The 26,632-nt window shown below is 36.0% G+C and overlaps 1 protein-coding gene across 1 annotated transcript; it reads left to right on the top strand.

Annotated features, from left to right (window-relative positions):
* Window positions 1-23,437: 23,437 nt before the first annotated feature.
* LOC117204663 (mitochondrial potassium channel ATP-binding subunit) lies at window positions 23,438-26,626 on the top strand. Its single transcript, XM_033442276.1, has 10 exons — window positions 23,438-23,742; window positions 23,834-24,158; window positions 24,241-24,408; window positions 24,502-24,915; window positions 24,978-25,289; window positions 25,368-25,591; window positions 25,676-25,850; window positions 25,923-26,101; window positions 26,182-26,329; window positions 26,406-26,626. Exons 1-10 carry the CDS (start codon window positions 23,687-23,689, stop codon window positions 26,484-26,486), a joined length of 2,082 nt encoding a protein of 693 aa, XP_033298167.1. The 5' UTR covers window positions 23,438-23,686; the 3' UTR covers window positions 26,487-26,626.
* Window positions 26,627-26,632: the final 6 nt, after the last annotated feature.

The raw sequence follows: 26,632 nt of genomic DNA, 5'->3' as shown, positions 1-26,632 counted from the left end.
TTTCTGGACGTAGCTTGAAAAATAGAATTTATATGGAGATTCGTTTACTACTTACTAAATATTACCGAACCCAGGATAATTTTTTTTGTTTTTTTTTTGTTTTTCGTTAGAGGTACAGCGAAGAATGGTGGAGGGTTTTTAGTAAAGCTGGAATTTAAAGGGACAAAGTGGTGGATGGGTGGTGGTGTTTTCGAATTTATGGCGGATCTCGTGGTTGCGGTAATGAGCTGGGTTGTGTAAGTTGAATCGGAAGTGGTTTCGGAGGTTTTCTGGATTTCGAGTGAATCGACTAGTATGGATTGGAATGTTTTATTGTCTTCGACTTTTCGACAGATGAATAAATGAATCGAATAGATAAAGAAATAAATACGGTGCGCGAAGAAATACGATATATTAATAAGTAGATTGAATAATTATTTAATTCGATAATTGGTGAAAAGAACATTTGAGATTAATGTAAAAAAGCAAACAGCTATGCCGCTTTTATTCCTTTTTAATATACATGCAGAAGACTGTCGGTATTCTTCCGAAGGTTTTCCCCACGGAATTTATGCGGACCATGACACATTTACACGGCAGATATGCATCAGAATTTTGCTTTTATGGATTTCAAAAGGAATTCGTTATTTTAACTGGCGAATACAGGAAACATTCATCTAACTTTGTCGCTTGAAAATATTATGAAATATTTTCTCTGATGGCGGAATCGCGGAAAAGTATTTTTCACGGCTTCGTATTTTGAAGTTATCAAATGTTTCATTCTCTAAACTATCTTTTAGATCACATCAAATTTTATTTGCCACGTTGTGATATTCGAAAGAACTATCATGTAATCTTGCAGGAGAAGCACACATTCAGATTTAATCTAAGATTCACAACTAGTATACCGTACTGTACTCGTTGAAACATTTCGTGCACAAAATTGAAAAATGTTCAGCTTGTTGAAGCAGAAAACTGGTCTTTCAAATCCAAAAACTCAGCTTCTATAATTGATCGAAATAGCGGAATCGTTGAATTTGATATCATTTACAGCCATAACGAAGTACAAATCTTCTGAAAGTTTACCTTCTTAAATATTGTTTCTGTAACATGATCGCCAGACGATGCAACTGACCACGTACAACTTTCAAGATCTCAACCAAACTTCTGTATAACACACGAATAACTGTCAAAGGAAGAAACGTCAATTTTTTCCACACCTTAACTCCGTTCTTCTACCTTCGTTCTCTCAGTAAAATTTGCTTCGTGCGATCCAAATCTCGAAAGGCTTAGTACCCCGATAAAAAATGAGAAAGAAAATTAAACTCAAAAAAAATGACCACTTAATGAACTCGTTTCTTCGTGGTGATAAAGGATTACGGACAATGAAAGGAACAACTGAGAAAGCTTATCGGTACGTTATTAACACACGCGATCCAGAATAGATGTGTAGAAGAGGAAACGATCGTCGTGTCGTAGCGTGCGATGGGAATTTTGAGAATGTGTGCGAACCAAGGATGATATTAGATTCTTGGACAAAGTTTTCGCATGGTCGGGGTCTCGAGAGCTGTCCCGGAGGCTGCTCGTCCGTGAGGAAGAGAACGCGTGTTAGCTAGCCTTCGGCATTGATTTCTTCTTGCTGCTTTTGTCTCCTCGTTCCTGACGATGGAATACCGCGCTGCGAGCTTTTAAATTAAAACCCTCGTGTCTCTTGACACCGCGTATCTCTGCCAACCTTATCATCGATTCATTTTCCGCGTTTGTTTCGTCGTCCCTTTTCTTCTTTGTTCTATGCACATCTTTCACAAATTCCAAATGCTAGACTATCAGCACTTTTCAGATTAGAAAGACACGGTTCGGTGTATTTCTTTGTTGAAATTTTTGTAGAACAACGTGTTGATTAGGAGTTGAATTTGTTTGTAGCGACTAGAGAAGAAAATGTTCAGTAATTTTTCTCTGGAATTGTTGCGTGTCATTCTCCTCAAGTTTGAAATTATCAAGCAGATGTCATACGTTAAATTTCGTGCGATATTTAACTGTTATTAAAAAGTTAAACAAGAAGGATTTTCCTATAATACACGCGAGCTGAATATTTAGAAGTTTTATAATAAAATTGTTAGAACTTTGTTGTTTGACATGATGAACCGTTGAGTAACTTTTTTATGAGTTTAAACTTGGTAAACGCATCGTAAAAGCTACTAAAAGTGTGAATTTTATATATAAAAATATTATCTGCTCTCGTACTATATTACAAAAGTATTTCGTAATAAAAGAGTAACGAAAAAAATGTCGTTTTATCAAAAAAAAAAAAAAAAAATGTTCTGCTCCAAGAACCAACGTTTACAATAAGCGTCTGTTATCTTAAAAAATGCCTCCTGTAAAAATATTGTTAAAATATCTAACAGATCGTCATCGTCTTTTAATTATCTGTGTTCAAAAATTCATGAAAAAATCAACACACTTTTATCTAAATTATTTTTCAATTAACACGCTTTCTCCTCTTTCGAGACACAGAACTGCCGATTACGATGATTTAAACAATTATGAATGATAATGTAGATAAAAATTTCATATGTGACAAAGCTATACGATCTTCTAGTTTCACGTGCTGTGTCATTCAAGTTAAAAATTACACGAGAGTTCTGTCATTTTTATTTCTTCAATCAATCGAATATATTTTCACAAAATACATAGATACAAATAAATCACTGAAGATTTTAAAAATGACGGAGAACGACATCGAATGAGAAAATTTCCGACTCTGCGATAGATCAGAGGAATTCGTACATAATTAAGAAAAATATTTTAATAAAATAGTTTTACTCGAACGTTGCTGTAAAATCAGAATTTCTCTTTGATTCATTTCCCTTTCCCAATATTAAATTATATTTCACGAATTTTAGAAAAATCAAACTTTACAATTATTTAGAACATTTCTACGCGTATGATATTTGTAACACGTTTAATTTCAATGTTGCAATTTTCTATACGTTCTATGGGCTCTAAACAGATCTCGATTACAAAATAGCGCAACGTTTATTCGCGAAAATATAAATAAATCGGCGAACTACACGCGAACCAATACGAGAATATATTTTTTTTTCCTCGAAGGAAGGTGGGAAACGGTAGGATGGATAAGAAAGTACGACATTTATAATGTATGGGTTTCTTGGGAAGGTTCAGGCATGTGCCTTAAAACTTCTGTCCGCTTTTGCGCCACCACCCAGAGTGGTTTCGGAGGAAAGAAATAAGTGTATAAGAATATGTACGCACCCCTACATATGTTCGTACCGAGGATATAGGGAAAACGTGATGCATTAGGCAATAGCTTTCGATGCCACTTTTTTCCATCCGCTTGGAAATCGTCGACCGATAATCTTTCGCAAACGAACTTCGCGTACGAAAGAATTTCGAGTACCATTTACGTCTCGTCAGGGTGGAATAAGAATTTATATTTGATATTGGAATCAATGCTACTTAATGGGATTTTTCGAAAAATGTTATTTTCATGGTTCTGGTAGTCCCTTCGTGGTTACGAAAAGTCTAGTTGAAATTGGAATAATTTTGTTTCTACGACGACATTTTATTTCTTCCGAGAATACATATTATCGTATTGTGAATTTTTATGCAAATTCGTATTCTTATGAAGACAATTCAAGGAATAGGATGTAAATAGGGATTTGTTTCGCCGTCTAGATAGAAGCAACGAGAACTTCACTTGGCATATTTTGTATATTTCTGTAGTTTTCATTTTTCTCGTAGGACGTTAATCTCCCTCGTTCTTTTTGAAAATTTACGATTGAAAAATGATATCGAATTAGAAAAATTAGATGTTATAGAATGCAGAACGTTGGAGATGATGTAAAATATAGAAGAAGATCGAAGATCATTTTTTGTTGCTTTGGCATAATCTGATGATTGATATAATAAAACTGAAATGTTAATCCGTATCCAATTTTCTCTTTACATCTCCTGACGTGAGAGAGATGTACCAGAAAATGGTCCCCAGTCTTGTATTATTATATCTTGTATATTATAATCTTGTATTATCTTGTGAATATCAATGTATCCTCCTCACATCAGGGGATGTAAGAAGAAAATTGAATACGAGTTCAGATTTCAGTGTTAGCTTTCACTATGAGAAAATGCTCTCTATCGAAAAAGCGTCTACGTGCTGGATCTACGATTACTCGCTGAAAAGATTTACCAAACATCCTTATACGGCAGATTGCAAAGTTCGTTGCAATCAAACAAAAACTGTTAGAAAATAATATAACACTTTATCATTTTGAAATACTTATCAAAACATTAGACTAACTTGTACCCGCGTTCGAAAAAGTTTCATTAAAAACAGACGTCTTAAGACGTTTATGCGGAACTGTGCATACTCTGCTATTAAGCTCGAAATATAAAAAAAATGAATTGTTGAAAACAATTTCCTGCTACCTTGAAACATTTCTCGAAACGATGAAAAACTTTTCTCTTTAACCTTCTCACGATTTGTATTCCACGTGGTTTCTCTCTTCAAATAACATCCAGATTCTTGACAATTGATGGAAAAGGCGAAGGAAAAAATTTGTAAAAATAATGCGCGTATGTTTGAGAAGCGAGCAGGGCAGCGCGTCGAAGCGCGGCAAAGTGGAAGAACACGTAAACAGAGGCACAGACGAGTCTAAATAAAAGGTTGGAGCGTAACTCGCGACAATCCCCGTGGGAATAGACACTTGGCTTTACGTTTAAGGACACGGGACCCCATGAATGGGCCGGGCGGTTGTACGCGTGCACCGTTTAATGCACTGTTTGCTGTTTGCACTTCGTACTAATGGCCGAGCTTAGCGAGATTTAAATTTGACGGTTCGTGGGCATGGCCCGCGGGGAGAAGCCAGTCCTCTGTCCCCAGGACGATTCAAACTTCGGCCTTCCGTAATAATTTGAGCAACTTGAACAGCCCGCGGCTACCTCTTTTAATTCCATCTTTCTCGTCCACCCTTCAGACAGTTCACTCTCCTCGTCCTTCTTCTTCTTTTCATTTCTCTGTCCACGAAGACTATCTTATAGTCCGCGGGTCCGTGGAATTTTAATAGGTACATTAACGCCAGCGGAAGCTGAAGAAGTCGACGACGACGTTTACCTCGTTCTGCCTGCTTGTGGCGGCAAGTAAATCGACGCGATTTACGTGCCCTCCTTCTCGCGGTGGTTTAGTTTTAACATCATGTCCGATAACATGGATAGCAGGATGAGTGTGGATAATGAGGATAGGTAAAATTAGCGATTTGTAAATACAAATGGTGTTTGTTTGTCTATAAAATTCCTCCCCGTTTTGTGATTTATACACTGTACAAATATGTAGGCAAATTAATATTTTTAGAAACACTATGAAGGAAATGGAACCCTAGCAGAAATTTATTTAACCTACGCCAGATATTATAGTGAGTATTCCAATTTCGATATTTTATGTATCTTTGCATTTTATATGCATTCTAGTGATTCATTAATTTTAATGATTTCTATCTAGCCATTTATTAATATATTGTAATATATAATATATTTATAATATATTGTTGGATAAAAATTTGGAATAATCGAGTCTATAAATCTTGTACTAATTTTCATGTTAGTTAAATATTTATTTTAATACTTTAATTGTAGAAATAATTATAGAAACACTTCATGTAGAGAAGAATGCTTCGCTTCGAAGTAATTTTAATAATTTCGTAAGTTTTTGTATCTTCCAATTACAATAGAAGCAAGCTTAATATACTAATTAACAGTATAAATCTTTCTACGAAACTGAAAATGTGGCCCACTTATGTCATTCCCTGACGCTGTCATTCTAATTGCAAAACCGATATTACGTTGATACGTATAATCAGCATATAATAAAATTTAATATATTCCAGACCCAACAGGGAAATCCAACGTTCTACCATTTACGCAATGAATATTCAATAATTAATAAAAGTCTCTGATTTTTTTTTTTTCAAAAAACTTGAAAACACGATCCGACTGTATCAATTCGAAGCACCGTATTGCTTCAATCATAAAATCAATATTATATTTGTACGTATAATTGATTTTTTTAAAGTGCTTTTCAATGTGACTCGGCCTGTTCATTTTTCCATTATGGGAATGTTACTAAAATGGACGAATATTTAAAATACCGTGGTCAGGCTCGATGGGTTTCAGAATTATAGTTCCGCCAATAAAAACGCTTTTTTCAAGAGATATTGCAGTTTCATTCTTGTTTCGAAGCGAAATAATAGGGCTGTATATGTATACGACGCCATAAAAATGGCAAAAATTATTTTGTGCAGCTATTAATCGTGTAAAAACGGATAAACATATAATGATCTACCATTTTTCGATTCTACTTTCCTATATTTTATCAGTATGAAAATAGTTTCACTAGTTTAATCGAGAAAGTAACAGTTTCAGACCTTTTAATATCGCAATTTATTTCTTCGTTCCAAACTAACTGCCAGTGAACACAAAATACGTTTTAAATTTCTTTCTTTAGTTAAATCGATCTTTGGCTAATAGCAACGGGATTTTATTTGTTGTATCAAAAAATCATGTCGTATAAATAAGTTAAATGTTCTTTTATTTAAACAAACTTCAATCCCGTATTTTCATCTTGCAACTGAATTTATTAATAATACACTGGACATTCCAACGAACTCAAATGGTTTCCTATCATATCAAACGCAGCGTACACTTCTAACCAAATTAAATCCTCTTCTATATAATTAAATATCCATTCCCTATTTTCACTTCCTATTTTTATCCCAACTACTCTTACTCCAATAATTTCTTCCTTATATTAAATTTCATTTACTAATAATAAATTGAAAATTTCTACAAACCGTTTCCCACCAACCGCTCAACACGATAAAAACCTACCATCCCCAAGTGTTGCACGCAACCGAATAACAAACCGTGCAACAAGACACGCAAAAGAGCGGAAGAAATTTTTGCATGGACCAACGTGTGCAGACACACGTACTCGCCGATGCAAATTACAAAAGTTGTACAGACTCTAATTTAATCGAATCGTCGTACGCCGTCGTATATCTCGTTTCGTTGGAATATTTTACAAACTACCCTCCGCGCAACACCTCCACCATGAAAACGTATTACAAAATTTTCTATCGCAGTTAATCGATGATGATTGGGATCCGACAGGCGTGGCTGTGCCGTTTTTCCACGAAAATTCTTCCACTTTGAAATTTCCACGGGGATAATTTTCCAGTTGAAAATGGACGAGAAAGGGCTGGTTATCGGAGTGACACGGCGGCGTTCTCGATTTTCGAAACGCGCCCACGGCCCATTGAACGTCCCGACCGCAGCGTAATACGGACGGGTGTGTAAAACATTACAATTATTATTGCACGATTGATAAAGTCTGCATATAAGCTTAACACGCGACCGCGGCGAATTACGCTTTTCGCGAGCCGCCGCCGCCGCCGCAAACGCGGACAACCGTTTGCAGTGTGCCAACGTTGACAAATTTGCGACTCAATCACGTGTCAAATATTTAGTATGATTAATAATCCTTCATCGACACCGATGGCCGGTGTCTTTCTCCGCGTGGAAGTTATTATATTTCATCTGCTGGTGCTGGTTGACGCTCGACAAATATCGGCACTTCGTGTTTGAAGTGACTAAAATACGCGCATCGCTGGAACGTTAGAAGAGTCGCATAACGAGGGAAGGTATATTTTTGTGAAAATTGGCTCGAAGTAGTAGGTCGTTAATGGGCCAGTCTTTTCTACCTTGAAATTTAATAAGTCACTTTCATAATTAATCGTTACAAATAATTCGAAATTGTCGATTTTTTGTACGCGTTGTTCTCCAACTATACGGACGATATTGTTTGATTTAATATAGTTTTCGTGCCAAAGCATAATTTGATCGTGTTGTTTTAGGATTCTGTTCTTTCTATGTTTCTTTCTCCTTATGAATTTATAATTCTCTCTTATCCGTTATTGATAACAGAAACATATTCACTCAAATATAGCCATAAAAGAGACATAATAACGTACTGATGCCTAAGACCAATTTCATCCTCACAAAATATACGTATCATTTTATTACTTGCTAAAATTTTCAACTACCTCTCAGAATGTCACTTATCGTTTAACTCATAATCGTCGAAAAATACGCATTTAAAGTACAATATTGTATACGTGTACGAAACATCGAGAGTAGAAAGTTTAACGACATGACTGTCCCAAAAGATTGATCTTCCACACCAATTCTTCCACAACATAAAACCGTCACAAAGCCCCTAATCTTCCTCTTTCAACCTCATAAAAAAAAAAAAAAAAAAAAAAAGAAAGAAGGGAAAAGAGACACCGGTAACCAACAGAATCGAAGCAGAGCAGCCCTTGCAAAATATTACTCGGTCAGATCCGGACGAATTAGCGCGTTCGAGGGTGAGAAGCAATAGAATAATCATGCGAGACGTTAACCTGTTAGAGCATTAGTGGCGCATGATAGGCGCTGCGGGTGGCGTCACAATGAAATGAGAGTAGCTGCGGGGATACGGATGAAATAGATTGAGAGAGAAGAGAAGAGAGAGAGGGAGGATGGTTGGGAGTAAAACAATTAGGGCTGCGTCGACGTACACTCGACCGAGCACCCCTCGTCGTACTCGGCAACCCCCGCATTAGGGGCGTCCTTCGGCCTTTGCCGACGCGTTCCTACTTCTGCCGCGTTGCTACGCCCAATATCTGGCCGCGTGTGTTGCTTTCGTGAAAATTCACCGCGATCGTCCACCGTCACAACTCGTTTCACGAATATTTCCTGCCCACCGATTGATTTTCGTGAAGATTTACCGACCACCGATTCGTTTCGTCGGTGGAGATTTGGCGAGCATCGATTCAGATTGACGAAGATTCGGTTAAGTATTGTTGGAGCAGATGATTCTCGTGCGACAAGGTTGTTAGGTTCGCATGAAATACGTTGCGTTGATTTTTAGTGCGTTGCTTTGTTTTAGCGAGTTGCTTTGTATTTGCTGATTAGACTGCGGATTCTCGTACATATTCGTTTTTTTACGATGAGAGGAAAAGAAATAGAACTATGTAGAGATAGTAATCTCTTCTCGTCTACCAAAATTTCGACGAGAAGATAAATTTGTCATAAACGTATAAAAAGTCTGTCGATGATTAATAAGTAAACTGACGATGTTTGGGCTATTTTACACTTCTACGCAGGTAAGCGAAGAGACGGAAATTTTATAAAGAGTTTTATCTACCCGATGGTATAATATGATGGTACAATTATATGGTGTTATGAACATAATTAAAGAAATGGAAGTCGAGTACAGATTTTATTTTACCTAGTGAATATTACTATAAGTGGATAGTTTATTTTAGGTATATTTTCCCGTATATATTTCTGCACCTTTAAATTTACGATAAATGCACAAACGTCTTCAGTTTGCTAATAATTATTATAGGTGAAGCTTGTTCTCGATAAACTTAACACGAATTAATAATAAATGGTGTAACGACTGTACTCGGTATTGCATAGGTTTCCATCCGTCGGATACAGATGTTTCACGTTCCACATAAATCTTTGTAGATCCACTTCTATAGAATATCTCTTTCTTTAGAAATAAACATGAAAAATATTAAGATATTTCAGAAAATATTTATTACATCGGTTAGGTATGTGTTCGAGTTACTGTGGAACTATTTATTGAAATGGGGAGAATCATATATTGGTGCGTTATTCGAAAGATCTTTTCACGCTGACTACGATAGTTTATAATTCGTTTATGCCACTATTGTTTATTAAATCTTGAGAAATTACACGCGAAATTTTTTTATACTCTTGCAAGATACGTCATACGAAATATTGAATATTTTGTTATTTTTATTCAGAGTCTTAACGTAAGATAATTTTAACGAAAGGTATAAATAAAAATACCAATAACATTTTTTAATCTCGTTAACGTTAAGAAATCGACAAATCCACTAGTAAAATGAATATCTACGAAGGTCTACAGTCAATAGAATAAGAATGAGAACTACACATTTGAAGATGGACAGTGAAGATACTATGATACCGTGTTAATCGCACCCAAAAGTTTCAGATGATTAAATTTGCGCCAAAAAACAAAATCCATTAGTGAAAAATTCTCATCAAATCCCCTTTAAGCGACAAATCCATGCTTGGAATTTCAGGATCTACCCATGCCCATATAACAGCAAATAAGCAAATATTCCAAAAACCCAAATTTCCGCTAAAAGAAAATTCCATTAACCCGGAATTCTCATCAAATTTCCCTCAGACTACAAATTCGCCTCTGAAATCCCAAAATCTACACCAACAACGCCAATATCAGCAAAACCGAGGAATTCCCGTCAAATTTCCCTCCAACGACACCGGCTCGTATCGTCCAACAACAACCCTTTCTCCGCGTCCACCTATCGCTCTCTCGAAAAATGACTGGAAACACGTTGATTCTCGAACAACCCTCGAAATTCCTCGAGAATGAAAAAGGGGCTAACGTTGGGAAGAACCGGAAGGTACACAGGCCTCGTTCGAAGAATCATATACGGCACAAGGCTACTCTATATTTTCGCAGCCAAGTAATCGGAAACGGCGAGAACGCGTTTCGGTGAACATGGAAACAAGTTGCGCGATACTCTCGTTCAGTGTCTCTCTCTTTTCCTCTATTAAACGGAAGCTGGCGAAGAGAAAATGGAGAAAAAGACGAACGAGAAGAGAAGCATGCAACGATGCATTTATCGATCCGTTTGGCTTCTTTTCGCTCCTCGCTTGTCGCATTTAATTCGCTAGAAAATACTTGATGTGCTTGGGGCACTCTTTTCAGTTTAAAACTGCATCGCGTTTAATTCGAACAACAGCGAGAAATGGCGCGGCAGCATGCAGCCTCTCGGAAAATCGAAGTGGAAAACTTCGCAATTAGTCCCCCCCCCTCCCTCCTCCCACCTATCCCCTCCTCCCGCGTCTATCATTCTGTCTTTCTCTTTCTCCATCCCCTTTTGCGTCCCAAACCTGCTGCCCCCTCCCCGACGTCTTTGTCGATGGTAGACGGAGTAATTAAACGTCGTCTAATTAAACTCCTCATAACATTTTTATAAAGTTCCGTTCACCTGAATAACCTACGATTAAAGGGACCAGTGTCTCTCTATCTTCTTTTCGCTGAGCAAATTACTGATAACGTGTCTTTGCCTCGCTGTATCGTATTATATCCTATCTCTTTGTTCGTTCTTATCAACTGGCGTCCGTTTGAATTAATTGAATTACGCGTTGCTGCAACATGCTATAATTATTGATATTCGATAGACTAGCTTTTGACGGTGGAATGGCTGGCTGGCTGGCTGTGTGGCCGTAGAAGCTTTGAAATGACGGAGGGTAATGGTATGTGAAATAGTGTGATGGAATTGGTAAATGGAGGATTTGATCTGGATATTGTTGCGATATTAGATGGTATTAAAGGGACATTCTTGATCGTATATATCGTGGCGATTTGTGGATATAGCGGAGTAAATTATGGTGACGGAGAATTGTTTAGAAATAGTAGTAATCTGCTGCTAATTGTTGAATTGTGAAAGATAGATTTTTTTTTTTTTTAGTATTATTGATATTATCTATGTTAGCATCTTTGGATGATCCTTTTTAGGATACTTTTACTTATTGATTTTCATTTTTGAAGCGTTATATAATTTAGTATTTTTATTCTTAATCCGTTGATCTATACATTCCGAAAAATGCAATAAAATTACAAGATTATAAGATGTAATGTATCTCCATCAGTTTTAGAGTGGCGAAAAAATGATTCAGGAAAAAAAAATTTGATTTAGGAAAAACGTACGATATCTAGAAATATTATAATATCGCAGCAATAATTGTTTTAATGGTGAAAGAGCTTTAAAGACTTCAAAGTCATTTTCTTTCACTTTTTACGTGCTACGCCACGTACATTCCTATCTTATCTTTTAACTACCACGATTATCACCTCCATTATTTCTCCCCTTTTTTTTAATTGATCATACGTGTTACAACAAGTGCGAGATTATTAACAATAATTCGTAAAAATTACTATATATGGTACATAAATTATATTTAAGAAAATTCTAGAAAACGTAAACGTAATATAACGTAAATATAACGAAAGAAATTAAGCATATGAAAAATAATAATATAAATTAAACTTGTAGTAAAAAATGGAGCCATATTGATCAACTCCATAAACTACAGAGAAAAATAATAATTACACGTATTATTTTTTAAAATTTAGTTTGCAATCTACAATTATTTATACTATCTGCTTGTGATAAATAAATTCCTCAAAGTAAATCCGCTGTTCTTTTTAAATGAATACTAATTATGTATTTATAGATCCCATTATGCAAAAATGCAGTTGATAAATTTGATTTTTGGGGGGCTCAAATATTAAAAACATTCCTCGATTAAACGATTCGATATTAATATGATATTATCTACAAATTATGTATGTACAAAATTGTTAAACATGCAACTTTAATTAATTAATAATAACCTTTAAACATAATTAAAAAGAAATCTATTTCTCGCACAATCTGCCTATGAATTAGTTCGCATAATCAAGCCATTCGCGTGGCGTTGTTTTCCACGAAAATTTACAAAGGAACAGAAGAAATAAAGGACGACAACGATCTCGACTAAAAAATAGGAAATTTCGTACAGGTACACGCCACATATTTTTACCATGCACGCTTCGGGAGCACAATGTACTTTGGCCAGGAATAAAAGAGGAAATGTGTGTCTCTCTTTTTCTTTTTTCTCTTTTTCTTTTTTTAATTCCCTTTCCCAATTATACGCGCAAGCATACGAAATAGAAATCGGTTAATTAGCGTGAAAAATGCCCGGTAATACCGGCGCTGCTTTTAGCTTCGAGCCGGTGTACGAGAAATTTAGTAAACAAAAGAAGATTTAAGCATCTTCTGCGTCGCTCGAAACAATTTGGACCCCGCCGCATTTATGGAATAATTTCGGGGAATCGAGCCAAATTGTAGGATTAGCTCGAGTATCGTGTAATTTGGTATTTTCGTTGAATGCTGAACATATGAACAATAATGAATTTCTCTTTAATATTATTAGAGTTGTGATGGATCTCTGAAATTTATTTATTTTATTTTGTTATATAACGTAATTGATACGTGCTTGGACAATTTATTTCTCTCGAATAATCTTTGGACTTTTGTAGATTTAATCGTTTCTATTATAGCTAACAGTATCATAGAGAGTAGACGATTTATAGATTTGTAGCAGTGAAATATCTAAATTACGTAAAATCGAGATTAGAATAAAAATCGAATTATTAATAAAACGTCAATCAAAAATGCTATTCATAAATAGAGAAGGTGATAATAAAGGAAAAAAAACAATAGGAAAAACGGTCGAATAGGCACTCGCAAGTATAGGTATTCAAAGAAATTAAATTACTATTAATTAATATTATTAATACTACTAATTAATATTAAGTATTCAAGTACATACTAAATTTTCAAATATATAATTTTTTGGATGTTCGAATGTTCAGATATTCGAATATTTAAATGTCTAAATGTCTGAATCATGCGAACGTTTGAATATGCATCGAAATTCCAAAATTATCTAATTATTTAAATGTTACACAGTTCCTGTTCAATATTAAATTTCTAAGCAATCGCTTCAAGCCTCCTGATTATTTTTATAAGAAGATCCTGATTATATCTATAAAAAGTTTGAGACTAACAACTAATTCGGAGGACGAAAAGATCAGTTCAAAAGCTAATGGTTTTCTCGTATTGAGTATCGTAGATCGAAATGGTGAACCTAACCAGAAGGGCCAAAGTAGTGATACTATATTTTTAAGTTAATAGCCGTATGAGAGAAGTTGATCGATTTTCAGACCTAACCCATAAATCCGATTACAAGAACAGATTTATTTTGACTAGAGCACGTGACCCAACAAAAACGTTCGCACCCTTAATCTGTCTTCTTTATTCGAATCGAAAATGCAACACCTGCTTGCGACAGAACAGATGCATTTACCGCAACAGATTATCATTCGTTCATAAAGGGACCTGTCACCCAGCCGGATATAGAGTCACTTTATTACTTTTCATAATATATTCCAGGGCACGAGCTTGTCTCCCCTCGTTTTTACGAATACCTACCCCTATTACTTAATTTTGAATCTCCTTGTTTGACTAATTGGTATTTATCTATGATTCGTTAGTTCATTCTTTTCCTAAAGTATTAAAAATTGTTACCGAATTTTAATTTGTTATTCGTATTATTCATAGTAAATATTTTAGTTTTTACCGAAGATAATAATATTAGGAGATAACAGATAGCTAAGATTTTCATCAAAATCGCACTATACACAAGTGTATGTTAATAAATATCCTCTTTTCCCAAAGGAATAATATAAACCGTTAACTAAACAAAGACAAAAAAAAAAAAAAACGCAGAAGTCCAAATCAATAAAAGGCCAAAATCAGATAAAGCATCGTATCCGGACTGTACAATTTTTGATACGAATGTGACTTTTCCGGGGTATTTCAGGTCGTTAAAGCCGAAGATCATTTTTCACGGTAATGGACCGTTTCCAAAACTCGGCCTTATGAACAGTTAGCCGATACAGATCTTACCTATAGAAATCCATGTAAGATCGTGACCAAACAGGGCGGTAAACGCAAGAACAAGAAGCCAATACCAATGCTCCAAATGTCAATCTCTGCCAATGCCAAATGCTCTCTGTATGATCACAGCCTTCCGATCGATCGCCTCGCAGCATCTTAAAAATAAAAAATAACCCAAACTTAATTCGATACTCACGATTCAAATGCATACAACAGAGTAAGCCATACAGTGGATTAAAAGTACGAAATTTAAAAAAAAAAAAGGTATCGTCAAAATCCACGAGGACGTCACGCATCAACAGACAAGCCGAAATTTGTTACGCTTTGTTTCCATGAAAAATGGCCCACATTTTGGGCTTGAGCGTATTCAAAGACTCCTAAAAAGTGTCATTCTAGCCGAATATTTCGCAATGCGCACATTAAACCAGAGTTCCAAAATTAGCTATCACAATACACGGAAGAATAGAATTTGCCAAAATTTTATTTACATTCATTCAGCCGGCCACCCCACGATAAACCTATATCCCAAATATTATCTTCCTGGTGGCAAGAATCAGAATTCTAATTGCGTGGAGAGCCGCTAAATCGTCGTGGTATTAACTAAATCCGGGTCGATACAGGGAATCGTGCGATATAAATCGTCTGTGCCACCCAATGGTTTCGCGTACTAATATCGCTCATAATTTATAGCCGTGACCCTGCGTGTTTATCGAATCGAAGGAGGGTCGTTAAGGCTGTCGTACGCTGGATAGAACCGCGAAAATCGTACGTTCGACGGTGACCTTCCCGACCAGAAGCCATAAGTCAGCCGTTAAGCCATCGCAAACGATGATGACGCGCCTACCAAACTTGAAATAATGCGTCGAATGGAGAGAAAAATATAATATGTGCCGTGTACGTGGCGCGCCTACTCTGTTTGCTAAATATTTGGGGATGACCGGGCGCGAAAGCAATAATCGTTTCGAGAAAATATTATCCGGTTCCGTCGTCGCGTTCACAAGGTGGGAGAACGATAATATTCGCGTGCCGTGGGTGGTGGCACGATTGTAATAATACGCGGTTATTGAGGAGAATTTGGAACTTTGTAATTTCAATCCATCGAGGATCGGATCTTTTCAGATCTTAAGAAAAATTTGTTTCACCAATTTACAGTAGAAAAATATGTTTCCTGATGTTTCTGTAAAGAAGACATAATATTCGAAAACTTTAAGCTAATTTGGCTGGGACTAAACACGCTTTTTGCTTACAATTTGTAATTAGATAATAATTCGTAATATACATCATTGTGTAAATACGATATTAAGAATTAAGGGTTAAAAATAATTTGAAGAGAGTTTTCTAAGTAGATTTTTGAAGTATTGATTTTTCTAGTCCTTTATAACAAATGTATGCAAATTTAACAGAGAAAAATTATAATAATTTCACTTTATATTTCTGGTTTATTTGATAGATTAATTGTAAATTTTGTAGAGTTAATTAATACATTTAGCTATGAACTATAGTTGAGTAAATTGGTTAAAATCTATGACTTTGAATTTCACAGATCGATATATTTATGACAAAAGCAATACGACAAAAGGTAAACAGTTAAATAAACTATTAACAAATATGTAAAACCCCTGGAATGATCACTCAACGACCGTAAAGATTCTGGACGATAAATGAACACGAACAAAAGATTAAGAAGGTTTGATAGGTAAACATTCTTTTGTCATAAGATATTATTATAACCATAGAACTAAAGAAGATATCTATCGCATATTACTGGAAATTATTTCGTACTGGTTTTAAAAAATTCAAACAGAATTCGAGCATTTCATAACAAAACCAAAGTTACCTTCGCCGATGTATTAAAAAAGAAAACAATAATTTTCATAAAGCTTAATCTTCGAGGGAAGTAAATTTCCTCAAAATCGACGACACTACATCCCTTTTATCTCCGCTTATGAAAAACAATCGTAAATCAAAATTCATGCCAGATTAAATAAAATCAAATTAGACCAAACAATCTTCGGAAAGAAATATTGATCCGATTCCGGAGAGACCGAAATCCCGTTCTGTTCCCGGGAACTTGTTCCTATAAAAAGTCACGACAATGGCGGAACACTCAGTTTTCTTGGACTTTCCCTTGCTTGGTTGCTCTTGGGGTAGCGGATAAATGGCTACCTCGTTTCTTCTACACCCTTGAAGTTGATTGTATCACGGACCAGGGCTTGGAACGGGGGATAGGGGGTGAGGGATGGAAGAACTGTTGAAAGAAGGGACAAAGGAGCACCAAGCAAAGGATGCGAAAAACACTGGGAGATGAAGAAGACAACGTTGACTCGCTTGAAATTACGATACAGCCCCGGCTGGTCGCGTGTACACACGCCCACCAAACTTTCTCGTTACATTACGTTAATTGCGTATTTAAGCTTCTCCGATATTAAACTTAATTACATCGTATTATATTGCTCGCGTGGGGGGAAGAAACGATTCACCTTGAACGGGGATCATCCTCCCGGTGAAGCGAAGTACCCTTATTGTACAGTTGCTGCACTTGTTTTTACAATTACGCGATTGTTTCGCCAACTTGAGGGAAGTTCGTCAATGTATCTGCCATAATATCGTATTATTTTAAGGGAAGTTTGGATGGAACGAGAGAGAAGATAGTATTCGAGCGTCTTGTGTTTGAACGTTCAAATTTAAATCCGTTGTATTTATGGTGAATCTTCGATTTTCGATTCTCTTTTCCCCTGTGGTTATTTCGCTGTTAAAAATATAAGGATACTTTCGGTGGAAATTTTTGGTATTCACTTTTTCTCCCCTTAATAACTGTTATAATTTCTAATATTAATATACTTGAAGTCGTATTTCTTAATATTCTATAGACACCACTATCGTCATTAAACAGTTCAACATTATAGAATTTTACCTGGAACTATCAAAGCATCCTTAAAACATATATATTATAAATACAGTATTGGAGCGGTACGTCTTTTATACTTTTGTTCCACTTATACCGTAAAGACTAATTTAGGTTTCCTTATTGAAATCATGGGCACTCCCTTTGATCATATTATTGCTTAAAAATTGTACGTGTATTTCATTTAAATTACTTAAGAAATAGTCCATCGATTAGTTACGTTAAATAATTATAATCAGTTATATGTGTATCAGAAATAATCACAAAGCGTGATGTATAAAAAGAAGATACATAATCATAGATATATACACAGGAAAATATAAATAAATATATGTTCGTTGCCTGGACTTACCGATCGAAAAATATTCCACCTTCTACAACCACCATATCTCGATTTCCATCATCATCACACCCTCGTTTCATCGAATAAAATCCAGACACCCTGTAAACAGGTCCATCGCAATTATTCACATGGCTAGGGACAATATAGAACCAGGTAGCTGGAAAACAATATTTCTAACGCGTTCTGGAGCAAAATGGCGGGATATTTAACAGCAGCGCGCGAAGAACGCGCAACAACCAAATTATCATCTTTCCTGTCGCAGAATAAGGCGATTTGCGAAACCGGGCAAAGTGAACACCGACGAACCATTCTACGGCGACATTGTCTGCGTCTGTCGTCGCTTGTGTACGTAGCTTAACGCCCACAATATCGGGTTGCCGAGCGACCCGCCGGCTCTACGGGGAAAATTTAATTTCAGCTGACAACATCCTGTTTCGCTACACACTGTGCTCAGCATTCTACAAAATCGCATGCGAGACGATACGGACAGGATGGTAAGCAAGCCTTCGACGACGATGACTCCAGATTGGTTGTAGGTTTCACGATCGATGACCATTCCACATCGTTTTTGTTTCCTTCTTGATATCGAGTTTATAGCCTTTCTTTTTAGTTTTCGTTCTTTGGGAATATAACATTCGTGCACATTCAATAATTTTATTCCTATTCTCCTTCACGTTTGCATTATATCTCTTCGGATATCTTCTTCTTTTTATAGGAATATTTTATAAAGCTTTTTAAAAAGCGTGGAATACAAGGAAAACAGTAAAATTATGTCAGATACTAAAACAAAATATTTTAAATACTCTCTATATTTTAAGAATATCTATTGAAATATAAGGTCCATTTTGGGCCATACAAATCCGAGGAGAACGGCAGGTTTAAATTGAATTAATTGGATAATAAAAGAGATCGAATACCATGAAAGAAGTGAGAGCTTTGAGGAATTAAGATGTTTGATCGAATAACGCAAAAATAATTTATCTGCATCCATATTTTTGCATTTCTACTGCCATTTGTACTACCGAACTTCGATAATCATAAAAATACGAGCTAAAAGGCCGAAAACGATACTCCATGAAAACCAAGAATATCATTTCTCCATCCTCGCCGCTTAAACGTAAACAATCTTATTATATTTCTCTGGTGATTTAACAAGACTCGCTAGTTCCTTCCGGTAACGAATGCTTTACAATACCAAACAGTTTATCCGCAACAATTTTTCGACATGCCGGTCGTGTACGGATGGTGTATCGCCGTGAAACACGGGGACGAGTTGGGCATTTTCCAGCGGCAACGCCACCACCACTAAGCATCACCGGCAGCCGCCACCACCGTCGATCCTCCGACGAAAGCCACGACACGGCCTGTGCATACAAACGGTTCCACGGTTCGCCGTGAGCAAGCCTGGGCCGGCGTTCGAATGCGTGCAACTCGCACGAGTGGAAAATACCTCAGAAGCTGAGGATGGCTACAACCACTATTTGTTCTAGTCTAGTCTCGCTCGGATCGCGTAGCCACCCAATTTCCCCTACTCTACCTCTGGCAACCGATCCCTCGTCCTGTTCCAACACGCTTTGTCTCGCCTCTCCGTCTTTCCGTCTAACCCCCTTGAGTAACCCTCGCTCGGTGCACGACCCTTTCCTCATTTCCTCCTCTCCCTTTCTCGCCCTTTCTACCACTCTCCTCTATTCCTCCACGCGCTGCCTCTCTCGCGTGTCCGTCATCCTCTGGTTACTCTTTTAGCCAGATCCCCCCCCTCTCTCTCTCACTCTCTCACTCTTCTCCAACCCCGCGACCCACCCCAGTTTCACCAGTCGTCCCTCCTCTCCTTCCTCGTCTCATCCTCGCTGCTGTTCCGTTCGTTACTCGTTCCCCACTCGTCCCTACTAGTTTCGTGCGTCTATTTATCCACCTAGCGGTATGATATTACACCCCGGGGCACACTTTGGCATTCCCCCACGCAGCCACGTCGGCGGTGGCACCCCTGACGCACCCTCTGCTCGAGCCACGCCCAATCGTGGCCCACCGAACACCTCCCGTACAGCAGCCAGTCCATTGGCCCACGCTGACTTTGCGTCATCGCCACCCCGGCACTTGCACCGCGTGTTTCACGGATACGCCACCGCCACACAGCCGCCGCTACCGCTTGCTACCACCGCTGCCACCGCCGACGCCGTCGTCGCGCGCGCGACTCCACTTTGCCGGCTGATTGCGAGGGCATCGGCTCGCCGACAGAGACCGCCGAAAGGACCGAGGAAGAAAAGGAACAGGCTGGATATACCGGGAGAGTATCGAGAAAACGGGGCGAGGGCTAAAGGGAGCGGGGGAAAAAACGAGAGAGCGGACAAAGGGAAGTCGAAGGCGGAGGAAGAGAGCCGGAGAATGGCGTTGTGGAGCTCTGGTCGCTCTGGCGAAGAGGGTGTTGAAATTTAGGAGGCTTCATTTGGACCATTCTTTTACCGTCGCTGTATCGCGCGCCGTAGTTATTACGCTTATACTGAAATTTTTCCCTTTCTTTTTACGTTTTTTGTCTTCCTTTTCTTCTTGCTTTATGTTTCTTTCTTTTGTTTCTACCTCGTCTTCTCTTTTTGGGGTGGTCGCATTGGAACGAAGAGTTGCAGGCGGATGTTTCCGAAGACGAAGAGGTTAAGGGACTCTCTTGAATTGAGCGCGTTGATCGTGTGTAACCGAGAGCTTCTGTCTTCTCGCCTTCCGACTCGGAATCTGGGTTAAGAGGCTGACCTCGAGCCTCGATGGCTTTTGTCGAAGAAAGTGTTTTAACGCGCCACCGACCGCCCATGCTCTGCTCGCCTCTCACAAGTTTCGATTCGTTAAAGATGGAATAGCAACCCCGGTGGAATCGAGGCTTTTATGAGCGGAGCTTCGGAATATTTGTTTGTTCGACGCGTTTCGCTCGATTGTGCTCTCTTTTTTATGAATCGCAGCTTGCAAATTACATATCCATGAATTGATTTAATTTTTCCCTTAGCAAACAAGACTCTCATCATACAAGATCAATTTTTCACTGTTCCTGCAATATAATGGATGTTGTATAAAATTATAATTAAATTTAATTATAATCGATGTTATACATAGAAATTAAGGTCAAGCGGAGTAACCCTACTTTAGTTCATTGTTTATCAAGAGATTCAAATATTTAATAAATAGTAAAATATCCCTGTCATTTCCTACGTTTGGTGAAACCTTTGTATTTCTTCTGATATTACATTTAACGGGGTGCTCGGACTCATGATTATGTAATTTAGAATACTTTAATATGCTTACTTTAATATATACTTTAATATACTTATACATACATGCACTTTCCAAAAATCTTATTTCATCCATATTAATTCCGTACTATTCTCTAGAAATTTTCCATAAACTTATGTATTCACAGCTATATAAAATTTCAATAATAGAGATTAAAGTATATGTTTCTCCTCGCTCTTTTATCAAAGAGAAGATAAACTATTTCGCCCTTAGACGATACTAAAAAACGGCAGAAGCACCAGCAGAAAATAATACGGCCGTTTAAAACGTTGAAGAACCGAGAGTAGAAGAACTCTACGCCTACGAAAATCAAAAGCGTACTTGGGCCGCACATCCACGAACGTAACGAGCCACTCTTCGACTTATCTCACCGAAGACACACGGTTTTTCTAACGGATAACAACGGGGAGCCGTTGTTCCCCGTGCGTTATGCAGAAAGCAGCAGCTTTGATCAGTATGGTAATGCATCGGCCCCATGAAAAAGCTCTGAAATTGCGACTCGTTGCGAGCGTTGGATGAGGAGCAGGCGAACCAGAGAAGAAGGCCGAGATTTAGGGTGAACAGTTGAGCCTCGAAAGGCCTAATCGTCCCGGCAGCCTCTTTGTACGCAAAGTTAATAACGTGTATTTATGTATTTGCCACGTTTAATTGCCTGTGCGGCTATTACATTCGCTCTGAAATGCTCGCTCCCGCCTTGAATACACCGCAGAGGGTAGTATTAAGTACTTGCTCGAGTGTTCAGCGAGTCTGGCAATGACACGAGATCTTCGTGTACTGTACAGACCGGTTGCTGTTCTACCATTCCTCTTAAACTTGTTAAATATCGATACTTTAAAATCTCCATGCAATTTTCCTTCTTTTGTGATCAGCAACTTCCCTTTTTTAATGAATGACGAATATCCTATTCGTAACTATGGGTTTGAATTAGGTCTATCAATTAGCTTCTACCTTAATATTGCCATTAAACTTGTCAAGTAACAGTGCTTTAAGGCCTCCTTGCAATTACTTTTTCATAATCAGGACATTTATTTCTTGTTCGGACCAGATGTGGTTGCAGTTACTGTTGACTTGTTTTGGTAATTTGAATTTTTGAAAAATTCTAGTCTAAAACGGCCAGTTCTTCTATTATTCCTATTAAAGTTATTAAATATTGATAATTCTATTTGTTCTTCTTTTAATTAAAAATTTAATTTTGCAAAGCATTAACATTTTTTGCTAGTGATGACCACCTTTTTTATTGCAAATAACGAGTTCATTTTTTGGATTTATATATGTATGTGCATGTTATTCAGTATACTGTAAATATACTATATAAATAGTATTACCATGAAATTGTTATTGGAAATTACAATGTAATATTCTGCTGTTGCCTCAATAAATATTCAAATCGTTAGCTCTCGGTAGACTACAGTATTATATTGAAGAATTATTGTTTCAGTGGATGGATAAATTAATATCCACCAATATCTATTTGATTTGCTTAGAATGCGTAAATATAAATGTTATCGTTGAAGAATTATTGCTATAAATTAATTTACCTCTAACTTAATTGCAATATTGTTATTAAACCTTAATCGAAATATATCCTTTTTTATTTATCTAGGTGCAATTCATCTGTAAAAAAATCAAATATAAGCGCCATTTTGAATTACGATTTCAAAACAAAAAGAAGTATTTGGCAAAATACAAATAAAATATAAAACAGCATTTCGCTAAAGTATTTTCAATATTTCAAAAAATATATTTCCTTCGTGTTTTTAAGTTGTATATAGATTGAACACTATAAATTAATTTATAGGTTGCGACAAACTAACTGAAAGACTTGGCGCGTAAATCACGGTAGCCATCTTTTTACAAAATTAAATTCCTCCTATAGTCTACATTAAACACATCTTATTATGTTCATCTTCCATATTTCATTTATTTTTCGTAATTTATCACTAATATTGATAACACACCAGTATCATGGTATATGTTTGTCATTATATTGAATATAAGATTTAGATAACAACTTACTTTAAATTCTTTCTTCATTAAAAGAATTTTCATCAAAAGAATTCTACTGCAAACGAATTTGAAACACGACATACAATTCTAACTTTTGATTTAATACATCACTGTTGCTTTAGCATCATTCTATATTCTATCAGATTTTATCCACTATTTTCACTCGATTTTTACCATGCGTTCCATCACGAACAAGTTGTAGAGAGGCTATCAAAATTAACAGTACAGTAAGCGCTATCTAGTGACAAATTTGGGAAACAAAATTGTTGCAAGCGCTTTCAATATGGCGCTCCCCTTGGCACAGTATTAATTATCTTTGGTATTATGAATTTGGTATGAATGAATGTTTGTTAATTCATTAGGTAATAGCTGGTATTTGACTAGTCATCATGTTCCTAAAAATAAAAAATAAATGAAGAGTATTCTTTTACTGCTTCATACAAATTGAGACATGACAAGTATATCATAAAAAATAACTCGAATGCTAGTATATTTTATGGAATTAAATAACGAATAAAATAATATTTTACGAAAATGTCTATACTGAGGACTGTGTTATTTAAACATATTAATTATTCAAAATGTTCAAGGTATCATTCATGTTTTGTAATAAATTTTTCATATAATAAATTGTACTAATCTTAAATTTGTATTCAATCATTATAAATATTTTTGTTACAGGAGTTCCTTGTTATTATTTCTATCGAAACAAAAGGACAAACCTTTTAATCTAGCAAAACGAAAATTTAATAGTAGTATCAAAGAGCCTGTAAAAAATGACAATAGTGAATTAAAAAATTTCTCAACAGTTTTAAAATTTGGTTCAGGTGCTTTAGGTAGTATTGTATTAACATGCATGATAAAGTGTCATACTTCTGCTGTTGAAGGCAAAACGCTTAAAATTTCGGAAAATATTACAAAAGATAATAAAGAATTGACTTTGAAATGGAGAAAGTTTTTAGAATATTTGTATCCATATTTTTGGCAATTATTGATAGCTTTGTCAGTAAGTATTTGTGTACAATACGTATGCATATATGGATTTTATATTTCTGTATACTTATGTAATTGTTAACTTTAACTTTTAGAGTGCAATGGTTGTTGCTGTATTAAATATTTGGATACCACAACACGTTGGAAATGTTATAAATATATTAACAAAGATCTGTCAAACCAAAGGAGAAGATAGCTTGAAAACTGTGCTATTACAATTGACAGAACCTGCATTTGCATTAGCACGTATGTATGTTGCACAAGTATGTAAATGTTTATCTGGAAAAAAGTATATTTTTTATACTATTTATAAAATAATTTAAATTGAAAAATTATAGGAAATCCCTTACTTTTAGGCACTTTTTACCTTTGTATATATTTATATGCTTTCACACGTGGGAGAAAGAATAGCTATGAATTTAAAGCAAGATGTATTTAAATCAATTATAATGCAAGACATCACGTTCTTTGATAAGAATCGTAGTGGTGAAATAGTAAGTCGATTAACCAGTGATATTCAAGACTTTAAAAGTACCTTTAAAATATGTATATCACAAGGCTTGAGAAGCACCACGCAAATTATTGGGTGTATAGTTTCTGTGATAGGGATTTCACCACAATTGACTGCAGCTACAGTGTTATCTTTGCCTACCATAATTCTTATTGGTACATTGCTTGGAAGAGGTTTAAGAAAATTATCTATAGAGGCACAGAATCAACTTGCTAAATCTTCAGATGTTTGTGAGGAAGCCATACAAAATATTAGAACGGTAATATCATGTATGATAATGATAAATTGTTTTAAATAATTTATAGCATATTATTTTTATAGGTGAAAGCATTTTCAGCCGAAGAAAAAGAGATAGAAATGTTCTGCAAAGAAACTACATTAGGAGCTACATTATATGAAAAATTAGGTTTGGGAATTGCTTTGTTCCAAGGGGGGACAAATCTATTTCTCAATGGTATCTTACTTTGTACTTTATATTTTGGTGGACATTTAATGTCTACTGGGCAGTTATCTCCAGGAGATTTAATGGCGTTTTTAATGGCCACACAAACTATACAAAAATCTTTATCTCAATTATCATTGTTATTTGGATCGTATGTTAGAGGTGTTAGTGCTGGTGCTAGAGTTTTTGAGGTATATATACAATTTTGTTTTATATCAATACAATGAAAAGTATTCTTTATTTTATTGTAATCCAATCCCTTATTATAGTATCTAGAAATGCCACCATCACATCAGATGATTAATGGAGAAGTTATTACAGACCAATCCCTGGCAGGAAATATCACGTTTAAAGACGTAGAATTTAGCTATCCCACTCGTCAAGATCACATTATTTTAAAGAATTTTAACTTAGACATTCCTGCTGGGAAAACAGTAGCTATCGTTGGTTCTAGCGGTAATGGAAAATCAACGATAGCTGCTTTGTTAGAAAGGTACTTTGATTATCTTAGATTCAAAAATTTTTTTGATCATCAATTAGTCTACCAAATAATATAAAATAATATAAAATATTTCAGATTTTATGACGTTAATAATGGCTCAATTACAATTGATGGTAAAGACTTAAGATCGCTCAATGCTAGTTACCTCCGAGGTAACATTTTAGGGTATATAAATCAAGAACCTATTTTATTTGCCACTAGTATTATGGAAAATATACGATACGGAAAGCCGAATGCTACAGATGAAGATGTAAATACTGTTAAAATTAGAGGTTTATTAAAGTTATACTTCTACAGAAAAATTATTATAAAGTATTCTTAGGTCATTGAAGCTGCTAAAGAAGCAAATGCTCATGAATTTATTATGAATTTTCCGAGTAAGTACGATACGCAAGTAGGAGAAAGGGGAGCGCAACTTTCCGGTGGACAAAAGCAACGTATTGCAATCGCAAGGGCTTTATTAAAAAGACCTTCCATTTTAATTTTAGACGAAGCTACAAGGTAAGAATCATAAACAACAGTTATTGTAATAACTCTATATATTTGAACTGATTGTTTTAATTTTATACAATAACCTTTAGTGCGTTAGATTATGAAAGTGAACGAATTGTACAGAAAGCGCTAGACAATGTTACTCAAGGAAGAACAGTCGTAGTAATCGCTCACAGATTAAGCACGATTAAAAATGCTGACATTATTGTTGTATTGCAGCGAGGAGTAATCACGGAAGTACGCATTCCAATACAAAATTCCAGACATGACATTAAATTAAATTAATATATTTATTTTTACATCTTATTTTCAGATGGGTACACATACAGAATTAATTAAAAAGAAAGGCTTATATTACACTTTAGTAAATGAACAAGACAAAGCTAATGCATAATATTAGTGAAACTCTAAATCATAATACAATTTCTGAAATATTTATTTTGGAATAATAGGAATAATATTTGAGTACGTTGTATGAACTACCTCCGATTCTAATATATACATACACGCTTAAATATATATAATTTATATTTTCAAATA

The sequence above is a fragment of the Bombus bifarius genome, unplaced genomic scaffold (genome assembly GCF_011952205.1).
Source record: "Bombus bifarius isolate JDL3187 unplaced genomic scaffold, Bbif_JDL3187 scf7180000007979, whole genome shotgun sequence".
NCBI classification, from domain to species: Eukaryota; Metazoa; Arthropoda; class Insecta; order Hymenoptera; family Apidae; genus Bombus; species Bombus bifarius.
The sequence above is the reverse complement of the archived record's forward strand: the minus strand, read 5'-3'. Positions and strand labels throughout refer to the sequence as shown.